This window comes from Chiloscyllium plagiosum, chromosome 16, assembly GCF_004010195.1.
Source record: "Chiloscyllium plagiosum isolate BGI_BamShark_2017 chromosome 16, ASM401019v2, whole genome shotgun sequence".
Classification (NCBI taxonomy): domain Eukaryota; kingdom Metazoa; phylum Chordata; class Chondrichthyes; order Orectolobiformes; family Hemiscylliidae; genus Chiloscyllium; species Chiloscyllium plagiosum.
This window is the reverse complement of record NC_057725.1, coordinates 23,906,500-23,932,407: the sequence shown is the minus strand read 5'-3', so window position 1 is coordinate 23,932,407 and position 25,908 is coordinate 23,906,500. Positions and strand designations below refer to the sequence as shown.

The 25,908-nt window shown below is 38.2% G+C and overlaps 1 protein-coding gene across 6 annotated transcripts in view; it reads right to left on the bottom strand.

Annotated features, from left to right (window-relative positions):
- LOC122557700 overlaps positions 1-25,908 on the bottom strand; it is a 100,208-nt gene that overhangs the window by 63,772 nt on the left and 10,528 nt on the right. For 3 of the 6 annotated variants that reach the window (XR_006313915.1, XR_006313916.1, XR_006313917.1), the window contains exons 1-2: positions 22,562-22,593; positions 4,027-4,104 (exon numbers count right to left, since the gene is read on the bottom strand). The exons of 1 other annotated variant lie outside the window; for it this stretch is intronic. Coding sequence is in view for 2 of the 5 variants with exons in the window: in XM_043705572.1 (XP_043561507.1) it covers positions 22,562-22,597 (36 nt within the window). In the remaining 3 variants the exon portion in view is untranslated. Of the gene's footprint in view, positions 1-4,026; positions 4,105-22,561; positions 22,598-25,908 lie in introns of those variants that run through there. 2 more of the 6 variants (XM_043705573.1, XM_043705572.1) reach the window with 1 other exon arrangement.

The window sequence follows — 25,908 nt, the reverse complement described above, 5'->3', positions numbered from 1 at the left end:
TATTTGGTAAACTTTATGTGTAACAAATAACATTTCGTCTCTATTTTTCTTTCAGTCAATATTTCTTGAATTTACAGATGAGTCAGTGTCCCAAAACGATAACATCTGCAGTTATGCAAACGAAATGGGTTCCGCTTTCACCATTTCCGCCATCCCATTGCTTTTTTTTTTCAGTTACACGCCGAAAACTAGTACCTGTTCCCCTATGAAGTAAACAATACTTGAAAGGCTCATCCTCCCCCACCCCGTGTAAAGTGAGCCAATAACAGCTGGCTCGGCTCGTCATTTTGGTGTTTCTCTTTAGTGCTTTCAGTTTGCACTTTTGGGAAAAAAAGCAATCATTGTGTCTGACGGCGTGAAGTGACAGACTTAATTTTGATAATGGCCGAAAAAAAAGCTTTCTTGATGACAACATCGTGAAATAACTTTTTGTGTTATTTTGAAGCTTTGCCATCGCTTACATGTTATGAACGTATCTACCGCAGCAGAAAGTAAAATGTGGTAGGTCATGTATCCTATATGATTTTAAAAAACTCAATATACACTTATCCATCTTCAGTTCAAATTGGAAGAGATCATATGAGTTCGAAGTAAAGTTTTTATTCATACGTATACTGCTGCTCACAAAGAAAACAAAGCAAATGAGAACTGAGGGTCTTTGAGCATAATTTTCACAAGTACCTGCCAAAGGCTAGTGCTATCAATAAATCTACACACAAAATATTGGGTCAGTTTTAACAGGTAACCTATGTATAATATAAAATTATCTGTTAATATTACATTTTATCTAGTTGGTTTATAATTCAATTTTGAGAGTAGTCCATGTATTGATTTCGCTGGAAAGGAACATTTGCTCATAGGAAGTATTTTGTTTTAATCTCACATAGCATTAAAATAATATTTCGATATTGGATACTTTGTGAATTTGAACTTGCACGGTACTAGTCATAACATTAAGAGGAGATCAATGCTGTTGTATTGGACGAAAATGTGTTCTAATACCAAGTAGATGGCTCTAAACTAACTGAGTCAGACAGACGTGATTTTCTTCCGTTTTAACTAATAGCAACATTTCGATTCACACCAGCAAGTTATTTTGGGCGTTTCGACTTACCCCCCCTATCGCTGCTGCAAAAGTTTGGTAACGAAAAGTTTGGTAATAAAATTCCTCAAATGACACTTTCAAGTGTAGTTATAATCACTGGGGTTATTGTAAAAGATTGGGCGTATTTAATAAAATCTCGAAATTAGAGGTTCAAATTCGCTGTATCAGGAAATAGTAAAGGAGTGGAACTGCGTTCAAGACAGTGCGCCATCTTCACATTTTCTGCTATTAACGTACAGGAAATAAGAACAGTTAGAAGCGAATGTCGTTAGATATTTTTGTGCTTGTCTCCTGGTAAGGTGTGTTTTGGACTCTAAATTGACTTCTGTCGATGTTGCCACTGCAATGTGACAATCAAAATGGAATTTCATTGCCAGTTAGATCATGCACTATTGTGTCAGCTTGAGTCTAACAAAACAACCCACTGGAAGAAAAGCTGTCGCTTTATTAACCCAACAATGATGTGAAGTATTTTTCAGAAAACGAGCATGCAATAAAACGAAAGTTCAAATTATTGTAGAATCGTTTTTTGTTTGGACCTGCCATTTATTGTTGTAATAGCCACTGCAATTTCAAAAGAGATTGACATTAAACACAGGAAACGAAACTATTGTCTTGCAACATTTCCTCATAACAACTGGAAAATAGTGAAAGCATCGAAAAAGGTGCATCACTATGGGTGGCACAAATTGCTCAGGTTTTACTTTGTAGAACAATGCTGGAGTTCTTTGCATTTCATGCACTACAGAGCAGCTCAAGATCAATTCGGTGCTGAAGATGTGATCAGATGTCTAACAAATAACTGGTGCAATTTTTAAAAAGCGCTATAGACGTTGCTATGTGCAACACTGTATTTCACTGCAAAATGCAAGATTCCTAGAAAACATTCTGCTCTACGTAACTGTTTATATTGCAAATCATTTGTAATTAACAAAAAAAAATCCTTCCTTCAGTCTATCTCACAAAATCTTCAACCGTGTAAGAGTTGGTGAACACTTCAACCTCGTTTGTATCGAGACAAATACATCGAGAAAATGACTACTCTTGTCAAATATTTCCGTCACGCTGTTTAATCATTTTTAAATGCTCTTTCTTAGAGAGAAAATTAAAAGGAAAGTCAAACTACATTTTAAAAAAGTCAAATGTTCATATTTACAGGGCTGCGTCAAAAGGAAACGTGTTGCAATGGGGAAAGGATGGTCAGACTAGTTGGATAGTTCTCAAAAAGAAGCAGCACACTTAAGATGGGCCGAAGAGCCATCTTGCAGGGGAGGCGCTTTTGTGCTGCATAACTCTATGGTTCTAATAACACCAGGTGTGCAGTTTGGAACTGTAAAATCAAACTTCCTATTAAAGATAAATTGCATGGATGTACTGAAACCCTTTTTATATATGAAAGGAAACTGCTCTGCTCAATCCTATAACCGTACAAAGAAAATGATTTTCTTTTCCAATTCCTCGCTTCTATAGGGTGACCAGGAGTTGGTCATGTGTTTGACTGTCATGTTTCTGGCTTCGGTATTCCTGTTCAAGTTATGCCATCAAGCTAATATATTTTGACTGCTCTTCTCTCTTGTGACAAAGCCTTGCAGCTGCCTCCGAATCAATATATGTCAAAGAAATATGAAAACAATAGTGACAGAAGACTTAAATTCTCCATACACTGTACATAATGAAATGTCCCAAATTCTCAAGGTAGTTGGACACACCAACTCATTTAACGTTAACTTTGCTTTTTGGTCAATTTTTATTTCGACACCTTTTCTTCTCCTTTCCCAGCAGATACTGTCTACATCTGTTGGTTTTGTAATGTAATTTGTAATTATTGCCCTTCATGTGGTCTAGTGCTTTGAATTATCTTTAATTAAAAGCATAATTAAGGCAAGATCTTAAGCAAGTCAATTACCAGATGGCTTTTTAAAATATAAACATTAGCTAGTTGAAGATTTTGTTGGTCAACTTCAATTTCTTTTTTATTTAATATATCAGTAAGTTCAATTTTCCCACCGCAGTATTCAACTCATTTTTATGTAACGTGGAACGAATTGTCACATCGAAAGACATTTATATCAACCGCTTCGTGTTTTAGGCAAACCATTACTGGGGAACAATACTTGGAATGAATAATGTAACAAGTTCAACCTCCTAAATTTGTTACAGCAGAAGATTTTTGAAGACATTATGCATGAGAGAGAGAAGCAAGTCAACGGTATAATGTAAATTTAAATTATATACAGCTCCGGATTTCTGCAATTGCTGTCGTTCTGTTTATGTCCCCTCACTTTTAAAACTGCGAGAAGTCATCATTTCAATTATCCTCACGATATTTACTTTATAATAGTTGTCATCCAGAAGAAAACGCATAAAATGTAAATTGTACCTTCCCTCATGGTTTCCCTTTCCGGACGGTTTGTTGCTGTTATTGGCCTGATTTATTTCGTGTTATTCCCTTCCTTGAATTATTTCAAATATCCCGTCAATTATTTATATACAAATTCCCTTGTTGTGCTGATAAATCTCTGTTGCTAAATCAGGCATGGCAGCATTCTTGCTTTATATTTTCGACTTTTCTTCCAACTTCCTTGTTATCTGGTCAACACGAAGTGACGAATTGTTCAGTCCTCCTATTATCTAAATCATTTGTTTTCTTTGTGACATTTCTTTTTGACTAGTTATCATTGACACTCTAGAAACAGTCATATATTTGAGCCAGGAATTAAGCATACACGGAAAGTCTTGCCAATGCCTCATAATGTAACAAGTTTTTTTTTAGAAATGCGTAGCTGTCGCTCGTTGTTTCCAACATTTCAAACTACTGTGTGTGTTTTGTTTTAATTAATTGTGGATACACAGTGCGTATTTAAATTTCAATCTCTTGAACTCATTCTTTTTAATGCAGTATTTATACAATTCCTACTCACCTGGGACGCCCTGGCTTGACATGAAGCTGTCGAACCCCGGTTCATGTTTAAAAGAACAGCAAGACTTTCTAATTACCTCTAGAGAGAGAGAGAGAGAGGAGGGGGCGAAGAGAGAGAGAGAGAGTGACAAAAAAATACAGAACAAATGTAGAATCGTGGCCTGGATCCAGGCACACAAGAGGCCATTTTAATTCAGACATTTGGGAGAAAAAAAATGAATAGAAACACTCCTTAGATATTATATTTGTGAACTATCGTCTCATTAAAGCTTTTCACACCTTCTAATTCCGATCAGTGGTTCCATTATTTTTGATTGTCATTAACGATCAGCCATTAAACATTGAGCAGTGAGAGAATATGAAGAGATTTGGGGGGAAAATCCTTTGTATAATGCTAATTCAGCATGCGTGCTTTTGTTGTACTTTGCATTATACAAACCTATTTTGTGGAAAAATATGTGTCATTTTTGTTTGGAGAGGGGGCATCAATTCCCTTGCTTCGATACACAGCAAGCTCCCTCGTTTCTAAAACAGGCTGTTGGGCAAGTGCGCCATCTCCTAGTGGCTAGCACCTGGAGTCTTGTAAAATTAGCATTGATATAGATTTAGTTGAAATGTAATCTCTTAAATCTATCCCAAGTTACACAGAGATAATTACACTTTCGCTGAATTGCCATGGGTCAGTGTCTCTGTAGACTCGGTGGAGTTGATTTAGTGACAATTGTGTATACATGAAAAACAGTGTTTGAGATTATAATGTTAATAGATGTACTCACTGGGGAGTACAAGCAGTCTAAAACTAATTCGGTAGGCCCGTAACTTGGCTGTCTCGTCACAGTGCTCGAAATTACTTATGTGCTTAATTTGAAGGTGGGTAGGTCTCGTTGTAATTAAAGGCAAGGCCGGGAATTTTCATCACTAGGGTACTGGGCAGCACATCAAACGGTACATGTTACTCAATGAGTTCTTTTTTATATTGTTTTACATAGACCTACGTTAGCTCACACCAATTAAGCTACACAATGCTGAACAATGCAGTCGACAATGGGACAACATGCTACTAGAATATTATCCCAGGGTTAATGTAGTTTCTCATAATATATAGTAGGGTCAGATATTATATTAGAATATTTATTACTTGAATTCTAAAAACACTTATTTGAAATAACCTTGTGACACCAAATGTTCTGAAAAGCAACGACACTGTCAGATAGTCTATATAGGGAAAGGGGTACCAACATAAAAGGCAAACCAATGAAGCAGTAATTAGATCATCAAGAAGGACGCTCAGGATCCAAGTCCTTCCCAGGTAAGGGCAGAGAAATCAAAACAATCCAGTTGTGATGGAAGCAAGATGGCTGTATGGTTAGCACTGCTGCCTCACTGTGCCAGGGACACAGGCTTGAATCCACCCTCAGGCGACTATCTGTGTGGAGTTTGCATATTCTCTCTGTGTCTGCCAGGATCTCTTCCGGGTACTCCAGTTTCCTCCTACAATCCAGTGATGTGCAGGTTATATGGATTGGCCATGCTAACTTGTCCAGGGTTGTGCAGGCTAGGTGGACCAGCCATGGAAAATGCAGGGTTACAGGGATAGTGGAGTGGGGGGAGGGGGGGGGGGGGGCTGTACGTGGGATGCTATTTGGAGGGTTGGTGTGGACTCAATGGGCTGAATGTCCTGCTTCCACACCACAGTGATTCTATTCTACTCCATGAAGTCAGAAGAATAGAACTTACATTTCAATGTTGTAAACCAAGCAATCAAAGAGTAATACCCTATTGGAGGTTATGCCCTCAACCACCTGTGTTCCAAGCCCTCAAATATATTCTAAATCTCTCCACTCCTCTATTGTCTCACCTTAATTAAGACTTTAAAACTGATCAGTTGGACCACACTTTTGGTCATCCACCCTACTGTCTGCATCTTTGGCACACTATTAATTTTCTTTGCATGGTAACATGGTTGGGGAGTGTCCTAGTATACTTTACTGTCATATAGGAGATAGATAAATTAATTTCTTCACAACTCATTATGTACATGGTTTAGAATATAATGGATGCAGGATTGTATTTTCATTTGAACAATTTCAATGTGTTGCATAATATAGAATTTAACTATAGAAATTAATATCTGAAATGTGACACATCGATTTACAATTCACATGTTTTCTACTACCTAATTTCATGTTTGCATGTTCCTATTTGCATGTTCCTACATTACAACAGTAACTACAATTCAATGGTATGTAATTAGCTTCAAAGCGCTTTGGAATGTCCTGTAGTTGTGTAAAGTAGAAGTTCAATTCTTTCTTTCTATCTATGAGACATCATTTCAATTTTACCTCCAATTAAAAACTGGGAAAAGAAGCAATTGTTTTATGCAGTCTTTGATTATAATCCCATCCCAGACCATTGTCTTAAGCTAAATCAATCTATTTGTGACCTCTGTGACTCAAGATTCCATTCATTGTTTTCTTTTTCCAGACTTGACTATTCCTATTTTCTGTTGACCAGTATCCATCTTCTGCCCTGGAGAGGCTTAAACTGTTGAAAATTTTACTGCCGGTTTGCGAAACCACACCAAGTGCCTTTCATTTATTAACCCCTGTACTCATAGACCTACATTTGCTCTTGATTCACTAAAAACTTTCTATTTCTGTAAACACATCCAGACAGAAGTCTTTTTTTAGAACATTGCATTCCTAAATCTCTAACTTTCTGTGGATCCTCAATTTTCTTCCTCTGCCATTGGCAGTTGTGCCTGCAATTGTCGAGGCCCTAAACTCTGAAATTCTCTTCTAAGTATCTCTACTTATTTATCTTCCATTAAGATGTTATTTCAAACTGACCTCTTTGATCAAGTTTTTGGTCACCTGTCCTAATGTCTCCTTGTGTGGTTTATTATCATTTTATACCATGTTTCTGCGATATTTGAAATACCTTACTACATTAAAAGCACTACATAAGTGTAAGTTGTTACGATGTGCTCAGTAAACACACTAGTAATGGCAAGTAATTAAACTGTATTGTAAAAAGTTCAACATGCATATTATGTATGAAATAAGCATCTTCCCAAAAGCAGTCAGCAGATTCAACTAATGTATGTTCAGGACATGATCAGTTGCATCGCAAATTCCCCATTATAATTTTGTATGTGTCATTTGTAAATTGTTTGGAGTTTCCCTTTAAATTAATTACTCAGGAAGAATTGCAGCTGGATAGTAAATGGTCCCCTGTAATTTCAGGTCAGTGACTTCAACACTATTATAAGAAAATTACAGTCCTAGTTTGTTTACAGTACAGGGTACTGAATCTCTTTGTTTCAGTATGAGAGAAAGTGTAAGTTCAGTTACGAAAAACTGTGGTTTATACCATGCAAAGTGTTCAAAGACTGTGAAATATTAAATAGTTCTCCACTAACATTGCAAATCTCTTCCTTTCAGTTTTGGAGGCATTTGCAGATATTCTTTGAATTGTAATATGAGTTTAAAAATATTATTAAAGTTACAACTGCATGTGTACAGTAGTGTAGAGTTTAGGGTACTCGGCAACTCAACGATTCACTCAGAGGAGTAATAATTGTGAAATTCAATTCAGTTAATGTGATAATCTGAGACATGGCATCAGCAAATGACCATGAGAGGTACAGGATTCTTAAAGGGCCTCAAATAGTCCACTGTCATCTTTGTGGAAAGGGAGCTTTACCCAAATTTGCCTACTAATTAAAAACAAGCTCCTGTAAGAGTCAGCTACAATGTTTAGAGATTAGTTTTAAGATGCATCAATAAGGACAATGACAAAACTTGCAATTATGCCTAAAAGCAAAATGCTGCACATGCTAGAAATCTTAAATTTAAAGAAGTAGAAATGCTGAAAATGGTCAGCTGGTCAGGAGGTAGTGATGCAGAGAAAAACAGAATTAAATGTTTCAGGACAATGTCCTTTAATCAAACATACTTACTAATCATTTAACCCACATCTGTATATGACTCAGTCAAATATCATGTGGCCCCTATACTTACAATGGTTCTCAGTTGGTTCAGTAAGTAACTGATCATGATCTTATGATTTAAGTTGTGCGGCAGGTTTTTTAGCCTAATGCATTGCCTTATATAATATGCTGGAAATGTGTTGCTGGAAAAGCGCAGCAGGTCAGGCAGCATCCAGGGAACAGGAGAATCGACGTTTCGGGCATAAGCCCTTCTTCAGGCTTATGCCCGAAACGTCGATTCTCCTGTTCCCTGGATGCTGCCTGACCTGCTGCGCTTTTCCAGCAACACATTTCCAGCTCTGATCTCCAGCATCTGCAGACCTCACTTTCTCCTTATATAATATGCACTGGTTATGAAAATAAATTATAATACACCTAAATCAACATGACATTTGCACATGAGGAACACAGTGCATTGAAAACTTCAACCCAGAAATAGAATTATAAAGTTACCTGGAAAGAAAAATGGTAAAAATAATATTACATATCATAAAAAGAAAACAGATATGAATAAATGAGTGAAAAGGTGCAATTCAATTGTGTAGTTCAAATAATAATTGGATATAATTTCTTCTTTGTCAATGGTGACATTGGTGTTATTAATAAAAAAAATTCAATTTTTGTTGCATGCTCTTAATTAAAAGATTGGCCTAAACCGGAATATTTCTTTATTCTCCTGCCCCTCTCTAGGAATTGTATACTCATTTACAAACTGGAGTGAATAACAATTAGAACATACATCTGTATAGCTCCTTTCATGTAACAAAGTATCCCAAAGTGTTTGAGAAAAGCTCTGTTATCCAAAATTTGATATCAAACTATGCAAGGAGATACTAGGACAGGTGACCAAAGATTTGCTCATAGATGGTTACTCAATGATGTTTCTGATGTCTTTATGAACTGTTAAAGTGCAACTCTTATATTTTCAGAAATTGAATGACACTACTTATTCATAGGCATATTTTTATTGTTTTTATTTTTATTTTCTGACATATATTCTTGCATACTTTGCAGATCCAAGACTAAGGATCTGGGATATTAGATGCAAACTGTCCTTGCATTTTGCACATATAGTAGCACCAAAAGTCAATCAGTTGGTTGCTCTCTTGCTTGTGAGTCACTCCAGGGCTTAAACACAAGTCTCAAGACTGTGCTCCAGTGCAGTACTGAGGATATGCTGCCCTGTCAGAGGTATAATTCTTTGAATGTGATGTTAAAGCGAGTCTCTACCTTTCTGTTGTAGTGGAATTAAAGAATGTTGTTACACAACCTTGCCGAAGAGTTGGGAAGATTTTCTTGGTATCCTGTCCAATATTGAATCCTCAAACAAATTATTTAGCCATTATCACACCACTGTTTGTGCAAGTTTGCTGTGTGCATATTGGCTGTTGCACTGTCTGTAATATAGAAGGAACTACACTTCAAAGGGTATTTAATTGGCTGTAAAGCAATTTGATATATGCAATGATTGTGACAGTGCCATGCACGTCTTTTTTCCTCTTTTTTTAATGTTTACCTTACTTGATCAATCATATTCGTATTGAATGGCCTAGCAGGCTTGAACAGAATGGCCTACTCCTGCTCCTATTTTGCATATTTCAGTGTTACAATCGGTATCACAACAGCAAAATTGTCCCCCAAACACTGGCTGTTCATATCACAGAGATAATTTAACACTTCAGTAGCAATCGTGATCCAAGTCTTTCATCTTATCACAACAGTTAGATATCAAGTCACCATTTTCAGAAGAATTATATGATGACATTCGATAACACTGCAATCTACAATGGTTTTTAATATACTAGCTTTATAACAAATACTTTGAATTGCAGTGCTTTGAGTTCAATTTCAGAGTTTCAATGGTGTAATTTCAGCTCCTTGACATTATCCACAAACTTTGTAACATATTGGGTTAACATCAGGACTGGGTGATTGGAACCAATAATGAGGACTAGCATCTCACTAGCCATGCTGCTCTGCTGTAAACCTACACAACTTGTATAAGTCTGGTAAACTATTATTAGTAAACTAGTTCTGTAGTCTAAATACATAAGGCCAATACTCTCAATATCAACTCATTATGACATCATGTAGATGCAAGATCTTGTACAAGATATATATCCACTATCTTATCCCTTGCCTGTGCCACCTTATAAACATTAACAAATTCAATCATTATTTAAAGAAGAGTGTTACCAAAAGTTCAGCAGCCGCTGAATACAATAAGGATTGATGATAGGTGAGGATTAGAAAGCAAGAATTGGATTAGAAAGATCCAAAGATTCTTAAGAGCACCTTATCTACTGCATATCTACCTTCTGACTTATACCTCAACATCAATTTTCCTCTGTGTAACACTATAATATCAATCAGCTGATAAAATATTATTCACAGTGATAATTGATAAATACATTAAAATAAAAGCATTGCAATTATGATAAACATCCATTCAATCCATCCATCCTATTCCATGAAACAAGACAAATGCAACCATAATTATCTTTTTTCTTAACTCAAGCATTTATTTATTGTATTTATTACTCTCCCTATATTTTGTACCCACTCATCTTTTTCTACAAATCTATTGCTTTATTACATCTGTATCAGGAATTAGTTTAATTCCCATTTGAATGGTACAATTCATCTGCATTATTGCATTAGGTGGCAACCTATTCTATGACAACTCAGATGCCTGTTCTTAAAATATCAAATATTAGCTCTTGTGTTAATTAATTTCAAATTCTCACTTACGGTTCTTCAGTCTTTTTCCAACTACTTAATCAATTTGTTTCTTTGCATTAAAATCCTGGCTCATATACCACTATATTTAAACCCAGTAGAGATAGCGGCACAGTGATATATAATGGGGAGGTATCTGCACCTTCTAGTGGTGTTCAACATGGAGGAGCACTGACTCATTCACTGAGAGTGCCAAGGGATCAGAATATACTTCGGATGGTGATATTCAAAGTCTAGGGGTGTCTCAACAGCACCATTACTGATTGAACTGATTGGGTCCTCAAGGACATTGCTACTAAACTGGGCTGCAGAGGCAACCAACAAGAAGGATGAACATACTTGACCCTGTCCTCAGTAATGTCTGTTGCAGATACATCAGTCCATAACATTGATAAGAGTGACCACCACACTGCCTTCACATTGAGAATACTTTACATCATGCTGTGTGGCACCATGCTAAATGGGATAGATTTCAATCAGATCTAACCATTTAAGGCTGGGCATTCATGAGACATCACAATCAATTAACAGCAACAGGATCATATTTCAACACAATCTCATAACCTGGCATATCCCGACTCTGCTGTTACCATCAAGCCAGGGGATCAACCTTGTTTCAATTAAGAGTGTAGAAGGGTATGCCAAGAGTAATGTCTGGCATACTTAAAAATGAGGTGTCAACCTGATGATGCTACACAACAGGACTACTTGTGTGCCAAACAGTGTAGCAGGTGACAGACAGAGTTTAGTGATTCCACAACCAACAGATTGAACTAAGCTCTGCAGTCCTCCCACATCCAGTCTTGAATGGTGGTGGGTAATTAAACAACTGACTGGAGAAGGAAGAGGAGGCCTCACAAATATGCCCATCTTCAATAATAGGGGAGCCCATCACATCAGTGCAAAAGATAAGGCTGCAGCATTTTCAACAATCTTCAGACAGAAGTGTTGAGTGGGTGACCCAGCTCAGCCTCCGCCAGAGCATCCCAGAATCATAAATACCAATCATTAACCACATTGATTCACTCCACATGATATCAAGAACAGCTGGAAGCACTGACACTGCAAATGGTAGGGGCTTTGGCAATATTCCAACAATGGTACTGAAGACTTGAGGTCCAGAAATTGCCTCACCCTTAGCCAAGCTGTTCCAGTGCAGCTCCAACACTGTCATCTACTCAACAATCCAACAAGTTGCAAGCTATGTCCTGAACACAAAAAGCAGGTTAAATCCAACCCGGCAAATTGCTAACACATCAGTCCACCCCTATTTATTGCAATATGATGGAGGATGTCATCAACTGTGCAACCAAGCAGCACCTGCTCAGCAATAAGCTTCTCGCTAACATCCAGTTTTAAGTTCCACAAAGGCCACACAGCTCATGGCCTCATTACAGTATTAATTCCAGAGGTGAAGTGAAAGCAACTGCTCTTGACATCAAAGCTTCATTTGACTGAATGTGGCATTAAGGAGACCTTGCAAACCTGCAGTCTTGCCTGGCACAAAGGATAATGGATGTGATGACTACAGTTCAATCATCTCAGCTCCATAATACCTCTGCAGAAGTTTCTTATGGTTGTGTCCTAAGCCCAATCATGTTCAGCTACTTCATCAAAAACCTTCCTTTTATCATAAGATCAGAAGTGACATGTTCACCAATGAATGCACAATGTTCAGCACCATTCACAACTCCTCAGATACTGAAGCATTCAAATGTAGCAAGGTCTGGATAATAACCAGGCTTAGGCTGAAAAGTGGCAAGTAATATCTGCACCAGAGAAATGCTAGGTAATCACCACCTCGAAGAAGCAGGAGTCTAACTTTTCCCCCGACATTCAATGGCATTACTATTGATTTTTCCACTATCAACATCCAGAAACTGAATTACATTGACCAGAAACTGAACTAGACTAGGCACTAAATACAGAGTAGTGCAGCGAGTAACTCATTTCCCCAAAGTCTGTCCACCATCTACAAGGCAATAGTCAGGAGTATTAAGGAATGGTCCCCACTTATCTAGGTGAGTGCAGTTCCAACAACATTCAAGAAATTTGACACCATCCAGGACAAAGCATCTTGGTTAGTTGTCATCACATCTATAAACATCCATTACCTCCACCAGTAACACTCAGTAGCAGCAATGTGTACTATCTACAAGATGCACTGCAGAAATTCACCAAAGATCCTTAAGCAGCATCTTGAAAACCCATGGCCACTTCCTCTAGAAGACCATCTGCAGGATGGGAACACCACCTTCTGCAAGATGCCTCCCAAGCCACTTAATATCCTGATCTGGAAATATATCAACATTTTTTCAGTGCTTATTGGTAAAAATCCTGGAATTTCCTCCCTGTCAACATTGTGGGTCTACCTACTGCATATGGTCTGCAGCTGTTCAAGAAGGCAGCTCACCTTCACCTCTTCATGGACAAATATGCATGAGCAATAAATGCTGGCCTAGGAATTGATACCCATGGCCTCTATGAGAACGAAAAAGGGTGGAACTTGTTTTCCAATCATCAAGAATCTAAAAGTATTTGAATTCTTCAGTAGCTCAGAGGCTAATAACATATGTAATATGAGGTTGGCCACAAGTAGGTCTCAGATTTGATTTACTCTATTACACGCAGGGAAATATTGGGCAAATGTATTGTTCCAACTATTTCTGAGTTATAAAGTGAGGAAAAAAATGAGTGCAGGGCTGGATTCAGCTTTGATCCCTTTTGGAAATTCATTGTTTTCATACTAAATGTCCAGATACACACAGCAACTGTACATGTTATGGTATTATAGTTTGGACAATGGTAGAGCTGATAGAATTAGACCATCTAAATCACTGCCTTCTGGAGAGAAGAAAAATAATTGAAGGGTAATAGTCTGAGATTAAACCAGACTGTTTGCAACCTTGGTGTCATATCTGACCTTGAGATGATTTGTGCCCACAATAAAATTGCTCATTCACACCTCTGTAACATGGTTGGACTTCACTCCTCTCTCAGTTTATCTGCTGCTGTAATTATTAACTCCAAGCTCAACTATTCCAACATTCTGTTCTCCACGAACTTGAATTTATCTAAAACTATGCCTGTGTCTTAACTCTTAGAGAGTCCTGTCCCTTTTATCAGCCAGATTTTTTTTGTGTGTATTTCTACAGATCCCTTAGAACAAGTCATTTTAATACCCACCAAGGATCTTTGGAATTCAAGCGTTGAAGCTTCAGACCTCTTGCCTACTGCCTGAGTGGGATCATTGGATTATTATTATTTCATTATTCAATTAAACCTGGTGGAACTAGAAACTTCTTTCCTAATCATGTGCCAAGTTTAGAAGGACTCTTATTCCATCCCCTTTGCCACAGTGGTTCTGCATTATCCGGGCAAGGGTTCTACACCTTACAAAACTCAGTATGGAATGCAACATTGACAAAATACTGAGCATTTTTCAGCACTGAACAGCTTCTACTGTTTTCTTCCACCAAGATAAACTGTAACTGTACCCAAATAAAGCTGAGATTATTTCCCAAAATCAATAGATTTTGCCTCTGGCATTGATTTATTGATCTATAGCCAGTACGAAAAAGGTTATTTACACATTTTTCATGAAAAACTGAAAACGGCTGCATTGTTTCTAAGAAAAGCTCTCATAAACTTCTATCCAAGTGTTTTCAATGGTTAAGTAAAGCCCTTCTTAAATTTATACTCAGCACCTTTGCCTTGGGGATTCATTAGCAGCAATGACATGACTGATTTGCCAATACGGTGTAGAATTGCTAATATTTGAAAATCACAATCCTTTCAAATTGTAACTTCTGCTGATAGTTACCATGCTTCCCTCATTTTCCAGTTCTATGTCTCAGACTTTTGTTATATTGGTACTTTAAGATAATGCAAAGTGATTAAAATGCCACTTCATATGAAAGTAGCAATATTTCTCTGTAGTGTTGTTGATAATCTATTTGCCAAGGACATACAAAGTGCACTTATGACGGCAAGTTTTAGTACTGTAAAGTAACTTCTCCTACACCACAACTAAGGTTCACGTATAACTTCAATTCTCAATCTGGCTCTATTAATGCAGTAGTGTGAGGCTCTCTCAGACAGCTCACCAATCATTACTTAAAATTGTCCTTAAAAAGAACGCAAGACCTGTGTGCTATTAAACTGGCTTTAAAAAGTGGCGCAATGATCTACTGAACCTTCTTTTCATACTCAAGCTAAGTATTTCTGTATATGTTTGTGTATGGTTTCTCCCATACTATCTTTAGAACATTCAGAACATACAGCAAGGAGAAGAAATTTGCATACAAGATACATCCTGTTATCAATTATAATGATTAACCCTCAACGTGAACTCAGTATTGCTCATTATAATTCACACTTTAGTCCAACTAATTTCAGTCCAATACCAGCTGACAGCGATCTTGCTGCTGAGTCAGAAGGTCGTGAATTTAAGTTCCTTCCAGGGTCTCAAGCATTAATTCCATGCTAACTGTTCTAGTGCAGTACTGAAAGAATACTGCAGTCTTAGAGATGATACATTTTAGATGAGATATTAATTCAACACTCAGTCTATTCCTTTAGGGTGAATGTAAACAATCTTATGGTGCTATTTTGGAGTCAATGAGGGAAGTTGTTCCAAAATCTTGTCCAATATTAATCTGTCAATCATTATGACAACAATCATATTTTGTGGTCATTATCTTATTGCCATTTGTAGAAACTTGCTTTGTACAAAATTGTTCATATCATTCATACATTACAGTAATGACAACACTGCTAAAGCACTTCATTGGCTAGAAATCACTTTGCACAATCTTTAGAAAATAAAAGGAGTGGAATAAACATATATTTTAACATCTTTCTACCATAGTTCAACCATACAATAAAGCAAGAGATATAGGCTACTGTCCAGCAAATAAGTTTAATTGCCTTAAGTTTGCACATGATGCAGAATTTTACAATCTAATGACTGATATCTAATTGGTGAATTTAAATACTTATATTTTTAAATTGAGAAGTAAGGACATCACCTTCCTGATTTTCAGGTCAGAGCCATTAGGAGAGACGTGGGAAATCTTGTCTCACAAACCTGATTGAGTTTTTTGAAGAAATAACAAAGAGGATTGATGAGGGCAGAGCGGTGGACATGATCTATATGAACTGCAGTAAGGCGTTTGAAAAGGTTTCCCACAGGAGACTGGTTAGCAAGGTTAGATCTCGTGGAATATAGGAACAATTAGCCATTTAGATGCAGAACTGGCTCAAAGGTAGAAGACAGAGGGTGGTGGTGATGGGATGTTTTTCAGAATGGAGGCCCATGACCAGTGGAATGCCACAAGGATCGGTGCTGGGTCCACTAATTTTTGTCAATTATATTTAAATGATTTAGATGGGAGCATAAGAGGTATAGTTAGTAAGTTTGCAGATGACACCAAAATTGGAGGTGTAATGGACAGCGAACAACAGGATCTTGATCAGATGAGCCAATGGGCTGAGGAGTGGCAAATGGAGTTTAATTTAGATAAATGTGAGGCGCTGCATTTTGGGAAAGCAAATCTTAGCAGGACTTATCACTTAATGGTAAAGTCCTAGGGAGAGTGCAGGTTCATACCTCCTTGAAAGTGGAGTAGCAGGTAGATCGGATAGTGAATAAGGTGTTTGGTATGCTTTCCTTTATTGGTTAGAGTGTTGAGTACAGGAGTTGGGAGGTCATGCTGCAGGTGTACAAGACGTTGGTTAGGCCACTTGGAATATTGTGTGCAATTCTGGTCTCCTTCTGCTTCACTCTCCATAGCTGGTGCTTGAACTGATGAGCATGTCCAGCATTTTCTGATTCCACTTAGTTGTACAGAAACCTGTCTAAAATTGGTATCTGCAACAAAAAGTAGCCTAACAGTCAACAACTAGTGTTGGAGGTGAGTTCCTCGAATTCCAGGAGCAGCAATTACTGTTTTATATGCTGTTGCATTGTTTTGGAACTTTGGAGAAAAAGGTCAAAACAACAGCACTTTTAAAAGGGTGAGGAACAGACAAAGGAAGGACATGGTGAGATCAATGCAGAAGAGAGAGAGAGAGAGAGAAAGAAACTCGCATTGCTAACTGACAGAGCAGTGAACCTGTGCAGTTATTGCCTTTGCTGTTTGAATTCATGTATCGCTGGACATCGGAGTGCTTCTGGGAAAATTAACAAACAGTGAAATTCACAACTGATCTTGGAGGAAACCATTTGGGAGAGGTCACAGCACAGGAACAGATAATATTTTCAGCATGGCCTTACAATAAGTCTGCAGTAATGAGTCGAGTGGGTTCTTTCTTAATTACGTTTTATTGAGATATGTCTCTTGATTAAACTTAAAATATAATCCATAAGTATTCATTCAACCTGGAGCAATGTTTTCTAGAGGAATAAGACCAAGCTATTTTCTGGGCCTGTAGATTGAAAGAAGCAAAAATGGCCTTTAGTAGAGTGATACGCTCTTCTTGTTAGATATGCGAATCCTATCAGATTGAATGAATCGGTTGGCGAGGCAGTTAGAGGCAATGAGGAATTCACAAGAGCAAGGGGATGTGATGGATGGCAGTTATAGGAAGGAGGAAAAGTCGCAGATACAGTCACATAGATGGGTTAACTCTAAGAAAGGTAAGAGAGGTAGGCAGTTAGTGCAGGAGTCTTCTGTGGCGATCCCCATTTCAAATAAGTATGCTGTTTTGGAAAATGTAGGGGATGATGGATTCTCAGGATGAACAGCCAAGTTTCTGGTATTGAGACTGGCTCTAATGCAATGAGGGATACGTCAGGTTCCAAGAACTCGGTTGTGTTAGGGAACTGTCTAGTCCGAGGTACAGACATTTCTGTGGTCAGCAGCAAAAAATCAGAAAGGCGAGTCAAACAGTCAGGGCAGGGAGCGACAAAGCAGTGAACAAGGTGATAAATTAAACAGAGTGATAAATTAATCTAATTTAAATCTAATAGAATTATTTATTTCAATGCAAGAGGCCTAACAGGGAAGGTAGGTGAACTCAGGGCATGGTTAGGAACATGGGATTGAGATATCATAGCAATTACAGAAACATACCTCAAGGATGGACAGGACTGGCAGCTTAATGTTCCAGGATACAAATGCTACAGGAAGGACAGAAAGGGAGGCAAGAGGGGAGGGGGAGTGGCATTTTTGATAAGGGGTAGCATTACAGCTGTACTGAGGGAGGATATTCCCGGAAATACATCCAGGGAAATTATCTGGTGGGGGGGGGACTGAGAAATAAGAAAGGGATGATAACCTTATTGGGATGTATTAGAGACCCCCCCCCAATAGCCACCAGGAAATTGAGAAGCAAATTTGTAAGGAGATCTCAGTTACCTGTAAGAATAATAGGATGGTTATGATAGGGGATTTTAACTTTCCAAACATAGAGTGGAGCTGCCATAGTGTTAGGGGTTTAGATGGAGAAGGATTTAAGTGTATACAAGAAAATTTTCTGATTCAGTATGTGGATGTACATACTAGAGAAGGCGCAAAGCTTGACCTACTCTTGGGAAATAAGGCATGGCAGGTGACTGAGGTGTCAGTGGGGAGCACTGTGAGGCCAGCGACCATAATTCTATTATATTTAAAATAGTGATGGAAAAAGATAGACCAGATCTAAAAGTTGAAGTTCTAAATTGGAGAAAGGCCAATTTTGACAATATTAAGCAAGAACTTTCAAAAGCTGATTTGGGGTAGATATTTGCGGATAAAGGGACGGCTGGAAAATGGGAAGCCTTCTGAAATGAGATAACAAGAATCCAAAGAAAGTTATTCCTGTTAGGGTGAAAGGAAAGGCTGGTAGCTGAAGGGAATGCTGGATGACTAAAGAAATTGAGGGTTTGGTTAAGAAAAAGAAGGAAGCATATGTCAGGTATAGACAGGATAGATCGAGGGAATCCTTAGAGTATAAAGGCAGTAGGAGTATACTTAAGAGGGAAATCAGGAGAGCAAAGAGGGGACACAAGATAGCTTTGGCAAATAGAGTTCAGGAGAATCCAAAGGATTTTTACAAATACATTAAGGTCAAAAAGGTAACTAGGGAGAGAATAGGGCCACTCAAATATCAGCATGGCAACCTTTGTGTGGAGCCACAGGAGAAGGAGAGGTACTAAACGAGTATTTTGTATCAGAATTTACTGTGGAGCAGGACATGGAAGATATAGAATGTGGGGAAATAGATGGTGACATCTTGAAAAATGTCCATATTACAGAGGAGGAAGTGCAGGATATTTTGAAACGCATAAAAGTGGATAAATACCCAGGACCTGATCAGATGCACCCTCGAACTCTGTGGGTAGCTAGGGAAGTGATTGCTGGGCCTCTTGCTAAGATATTTGTATTATTGATAGTAACAGGTGAGGTGCCGGAAGACTGGAGGTTGGCTAACATGGTGCCACTATTTAAGAAGGGTGGTAAGGACAAGCCAGGAAACTATAGACCGGTGAGCCTGACGTCAGTGGTGGGCAAGATGTTGAAGGAAATCCTGAGGGACAGGATGTACATGTATTTGGAAAGGCAAGGACTGATTAGGCATAGTCAACATGGCTTTGTGCATGGAAAATCATATCTCACAAACTTGACTGAGTTTTTTGAAGAAGTAATAAAGAGGATTGATGAAGGCTGAGTGGTAGATGTGATCTATATGGACTTCAGTATAGCATTTGACAAGGTTCCCCATGGGAGACTGGTTAGCAAGGTTAGATCTCATGGAATACAGTGCAAACTAGCCATTTGGATATAGAACTGGCTCAAAGGTAAAAGACAGAGGGTGGTGGTAGAGGGTTGTTTTTCAGACTGGAGGCCTGTAACCAGTGGAGTGCTGGGTCCCCTACTTTTTGTCATTTATATAAATGATTTGAATGTGAGTATAAGAGATATAGTTAGTAAGTTTACAGGTGACACCAAAATTGGAGGTTACCTCAGATTACAACGGGATCTTGATCAATTGGGCCAATGGGCTGAGAAGTGGCAGATGGAAATTAATTCTGATAAATGCAAGGTGCTGCATTTTGGGAAAGCAAATCTTTGCAGGATTTATACACTTATTGGTAAGGTCGTAGGGAGTGTTACTGAATAAGGATACCTTGAAAGTGGAGTCGTAGATGGATAGGATAGTGAAGGAGGCGTTTGGTATTCTTTCTTTTATTGGTCAGAGTATTGAGTACAGGAGTTGGGAGGTCATGTTGCAACACATTGGTTTGGCCACTGTTGGAATATTGTGTGCAATTCTGGTCTCCTTCCCAACGGAAAGATGCTGTGAAACTTGAAATTATTCAGAAATGATTTACAAGGATGTTGCCAGGGCTGGAGAATTTGAGCTATAGGGAGAGGTTGAATAGGCTGGAGCTGTTTTCCCTGGAGTATCGGAGGCTGAGGGGTGATCTTACAGAGGTTTATAAAATCATGAGGGGCATGGATAGGATAAACAGACAAAGTCGTTTCCCTGGGATGGGGGAATCCAGAACTAGAGGGCATAGGTTTAGGGCGAGAGAGGAAAGATATAAGGGGCAACGTTTTCACGCAAAGGATGGTACATGTATGGAATGAGCTGCCAGAGGAAGTGGTGGAGGCTAGTACAATTGCAACATTTAAAAAGCATCTGGATGGGGATGTGATTAAGAAGGGTTTGGAGGGGTATGGGCCAGGTCCTGGCAGATGGGACTACATGAGGTTGGGATATCTGGTCGGCATGGACAAGTTGGGCCGAGGGGTCTGTTTCTGTGCTGTACATCTCTATGACTCTATGAACTGAAGCACACCTCCTAATGTTGGAGGGGAATGTCTATTACTCTACTATGTAACTAGATAATGTAAGTAAGGTACTAAATATAGCCATAAGAAGAGAGAATAAATATATTGTTGTATTAAGTGTCACAACTGTGTAGTTATACAACTATATATTTTATAAAGAAGACTAATCTGTCTGAAAAAAATGACAGAATCTCAGAAAATAGCTCCCAGAATTCACATAGCTATCCTGAGAATTGAACTTGCAGTTGGAACTAGGTTATGTTTATCTCAAGAAGAGATCACAAGTAACTTTTTTAGATTTCTAAGAACATTTCAAAGAGTAAAACAATACTCCCAGACAATGGGTCCTCAAAGGTGTGAATATCTCAACCTAGCTCTCCAAACTTGACAATAAGAACAATCTGAACTGATGTCTAACACAGTTAAAACATTTAAATAAAATGTTATCTAATAAGGACACATGAAATAATATTTTGAAACAGCAACTTGCTTTGTATAAGACAGGCTCTGGGCCACCATTTTAACATAACTTCCTAAGAAGGACTCTGTGAGACATCCCCCAGCCAAAAGGAGCACAAGGAGAATAGCTTTCAGAAATCAGCTGAGTTAATGAAAGGAATCCAACAGACTATAAGTACCATAACTGCAAAATGAGGAACAAGAAACCTTCTCTCTTTCTCCCAAAGCCTGCTCTAGCCTTAAATGCAGGCAATCTCCAATTATTTGTCGACAGAAACCATTAACTCTGAATTCTGACTTCAGGATCTCACCATTTCTCTTTGGAAGGAGACTCTTCAAGCCACTAATAGGATTGCAAGGGTAAAGGACTGATCTTACTTTTAACCTTATAAGGATCTTTTCTCCACAGCCACTTTTAATTTTTGCATCTACAGTTTAGCTAATAACTATATCAATGAATAGCTTAAATCAGTAGTTTTGCAATAAACTAGCCTTAATCATTGAAAACTAAAGCTCTGCTTTTGTTTATTTTTAAATTGGATTACTTGAAAAACTGAAAGAGGGGGCTAAATGAGCCATGCAAATTTACAGCCTATGAACCATGTTGTGGACATTTGAGGTGTGTTTATGATATAGCTGTTTAGTCCAGTACATTTGCTTGGTTCCAAAATGTTTGTGATGTTTATTCAATGCCCTCACGGTACCTGAGTTTGAAGAAAGTCTGAATGTTAATAAGTCATCACAAATGAATAACTTCCACCTAATAAAATTACAATTGAAGAAATTGATAGGCTAGAAAAGAACAGCTGCATTTATATAACACCCTTCACAATCAAAGGACATCCAAGAAAGTATGGTCTTTGTTGTGTTGCAGGCAATATGGTAGCTAATTTTACACACCAAGGTTTCTCAAACTGTAATAAAATAAATGATCAGATAGTCTGTTAGTATTGCTCACATTGGAATAGTTATTAACCAAGGCAAAAACAACCTCTGCTGCTCTTCTTTGAAATAGTGCCATGTGTTCTCTTGCGTTATTTTGAAATGGTACAGTACTTTGGTTTATCAACACTTTTGACTGTACATCCATCCCTTCAGTACTGCACTAAATTATGTGATTGTACTGAACTTTGAACCCACATTCTCGTAACTCACAGAAATGCTAACTACTAAGCCATGGTGATGTCATGAGGTGTAGGAGGGAAATGAAAATAGATAATACAGCTTAATATGATATATAAACTGACTGGTCTTTCATTGTTTCATTAAGACCTTCATGCTTATTGCTCAATATATGATGGTTCATCATCAATTTCAGAATCTAGAATTTAACCATTGTGACTTAAAGATCTGTGAAGAAATCTTGTGGCAGAAAGGAATTTGTTAACTGTCATGCAATTCCAAATTTTGTGCTTATGTTATGAAATGACAAATGTCAAGGAAGGAACAAAAGACAAGTGTACTTATATACCAGGTTCAGGGTGACATTGTGTAACTGTCTTGCACTTGCCTGATAGCCATCCATTATTGCACAGAGTATAAAGTGCTATTGGACAAGAGCCACTTACTTCTGCATCTCTCGCTGTGAGCTCATCTCCAGGCAGCTGTGTGAGAAAGAGGGCAATTGTGTTTAGTTCTATTACACCAACATAAACCCACTTAAAAATGTTTTTGAATGGGGGTGAATTAACTGGCGAAACAGGAAAATATATTTAACCACATTACTGCTTGTCAAGCTGTCATTTCAGACTTTGCATCTCAATGATTGTTTTTTTTTTCCTCAAAAGAAGTCCAATGATCTGGGCAATAGAATTACATTCTATTCTGAATTTGGCTCACAATTGGCCACATTTTGCAAGTATTAATCTATTGCAAAAAAGTGGTTCCATAATCCTGAGATTCATTTATTATTGGAAAGTAATATTACCAACAATTTTGCCTCAATAGGCATGCCTCACTTTGTAGTAACAATTGGAATACCTCGAAGATTTCTGGGATAATAAAGAATATGATCAGAAAGATTTGTTATTGTTCACTAGTGTGTTTTCTCATTATAATTCAAGCTACAAAGGATTAGCTCTATAGTCAGCAGATTCTGATCAATTCATAGAATCAAAGACTGGTACAGTACAGAAGAAGGCCATTTGGCCTGTCATGTCTATGCAAGAGCAATTCACTTACTTCCACTCTGCTGCCTTTTCCTCACAGTCTTGCATTTTTTCCTCTGCAGTTAATGATCAATTTTCATTAAGAATCCATGATTGAATCTGCCTCAACACCGCTTTCAGACAGAACATTATTATCTGAGCTCTCAACTTCCCGGCAACCCTTAACAATTTTATACACATATACCCCTAGTCTTTCTGTTCCTATACCCCCTTTAGAATTGCATCTTTAATTTGTGTTGCTTTTTATTGCTGCCCCATCAAATTAATCATTTCACTCTTGACTATTCTAAATTTTGTCAGCCCCTAGTCCTTCCAATCTTTTAACCTAATTCTCTTTGAAATTTAGCACTGCCTTCTGAACAGTTCATACTACTTCCAAGTCTTAAGTTCTGACATCCTCATTACTGTTGTTTGCTTAATGCATTAATAAGGGTCATTAAACCATTACAATCAGACATAAGTTAATTTCCATCAATGAGAATTATCTGCTGGTTAATTTCAAATCTGGGATTTCAGAATGGCTCCTACTGTCTGAAATGATACAAATATGCAACTAGTCTCCACACCTGGTGGTTTGCTATGAAATATTTTGATTTGCACTTTTGTGTGCTTTCTGTACTGTACCTCCTTCTTCAAGCTGTTATGAAATACATGCTGTACATTTTCAGACAGACAGCCTTATCACTTTTCCCAAGTTTTCTTCTATCCCAAAATAGGGCTTTTTAAATTCTTAAAATATAAACTTACATTTAGAAATGAAATTGACATTGAGTACGAATTATAAGAAGTTCTATTCATGAATTTCCTCATCTAAGCATACTTTCTCCATTCTAACATCCTCAACTTAGTTAAGTGATACATTCATTCATTCATTCACTCATTATGCAAGCCTCCATGAGAACACGCTACAAAGAATTTACAAAACAAACAGATCATTAGGTCCAAAGTTCTATGTAAGAAACAAAAACAGAAGTTGCAGGAAAAACTTAGCATGTCTGTCAGCATCTGTGAACAGAACCCAAAGTTAACATTTCAGGTCTGGTGACCCTTGGAAGTTCTATGTAAGTGTTTGTGCTCCACACAAGCCTCTTCCCATTCTAGCTTCTTCGTGTCACTCTATTAATAAACACATAATTCACTCCTTACTCCCACATATAAAGAATCAATCTTCCCCTTGCATCTTTGCTGTTCATTTCAACCATTGCAGTTGATAACAAGTTTCATTGTCTTACCACTCTCTCAGTTAAAATGTTTCAACTGAATTCCTATGTCTAATGATCCCTGGTTTCAGTTTCCCACAAAAATGGAAACATCTTCTCTATTTCTACTTATGGACCCTCTTCATAAGTTTAAAGAACTTTATCAGACTATGCTCAGTCTTTTCTGCTCCAGGGAAAAGTGCTCCAACTTGTTGCAAAAAATGTAACAAAGAAAGCTGGGAAATTTCAATAGGTCAGGCAGCATCTGTTGAGATAAATCATAGAACCATAACAGAATTAACATGTCAACTTGATGACCTTGCTTCAGAACTGATAAACCGATTCCCCTCCATAGATGCTACCTTATCTGCTGAGATTTTATTTCTCACCTCTTTGCCCTTATTTCAGGTTTCCACCGTCTGCAGTATTTTGCTCTTGTCCATCTTATTAAGCCTTTTTGTTCAATCCTCCCAGTTCTGGTATCATGCATGTAAGCCATTTCTGCACTTTTCCCAGTGCGTCCACTTCCTTCTTCTAATATGGACTAATTTTATATATCAATATGCCACTTATATCTGCACCAATTAAATCGTTTTAACCACAAAATTATTTGAAATAGTCAATGTAAATTATTTTTCCAACATAATTTTTGAACATACTTAATTTAGTTTATCTTCTTTATTTGATGCTCAGAGTTATAAGTTAGACATTGTCTGTACTTCAGTCTTCTGTGTCACGTATAGGAACCAGAAGAAGGCATATTATATTTGAGGGAGAAAGTGAGGTCTGCAGACGCTGGAGATCAAAGCTGAAACTTTATTGCTGGAACAGCACAGCAGGTCAGGCAGCATCTAGGGAACAGAAGATTCGACGTTTCGGGCACATGCCCTTCTTCAGGAATGAGCAGAGAGTGTTCAGCAGGAGAAGATAAAAGGTAGGGAGGAGGGACTTGGAGGAGGGGCGTTGGAAATGTGATAGGTGGAAAGAGGTCAAGGTGAGGGTGATAGGTCGGAGTAGGGTAACTATCCGTGATCCCAGTCTGGTTCACTGTGATCCTGACCTAATTAAATGTGATCCCAGTCTGCTTCACCGTGATCCTGACCTAACTATCCGTGATCCCAGTCTGCTGCACTGTGATCCTGACCTAACTATCCGTGATCCCAGTCTGCTGCACTGTGATCCTGACCTAACTATCCGTGATCCCAGTCTGCTGCACTGTGATCCTGACCTAACTATCCGTGATCCCAGTCTGCTGCACTGTGATCCTGACCTAACTATCCGTGATCCCAGTCTGCTGCACTGTGATCCTGACCTAACTATCCGTGATCCCAGTCTGCTGCACTGTGATCCTGACCTAACTATCCGTGATCCCAGTCTGCTGCACTGTGATCCTGACCTAACTATCCGTGATCCCAGTCTGCTGCACTGTGATCCTGACCTAACTATCCGTGATCCCAGTCTGCTGCACTGTGATCCTGACCTAACTATCCGTGATCCCAGTCTGCTGCACTGTGATCCTGACCTAACTATCCGTGATCCCAGTCTGCT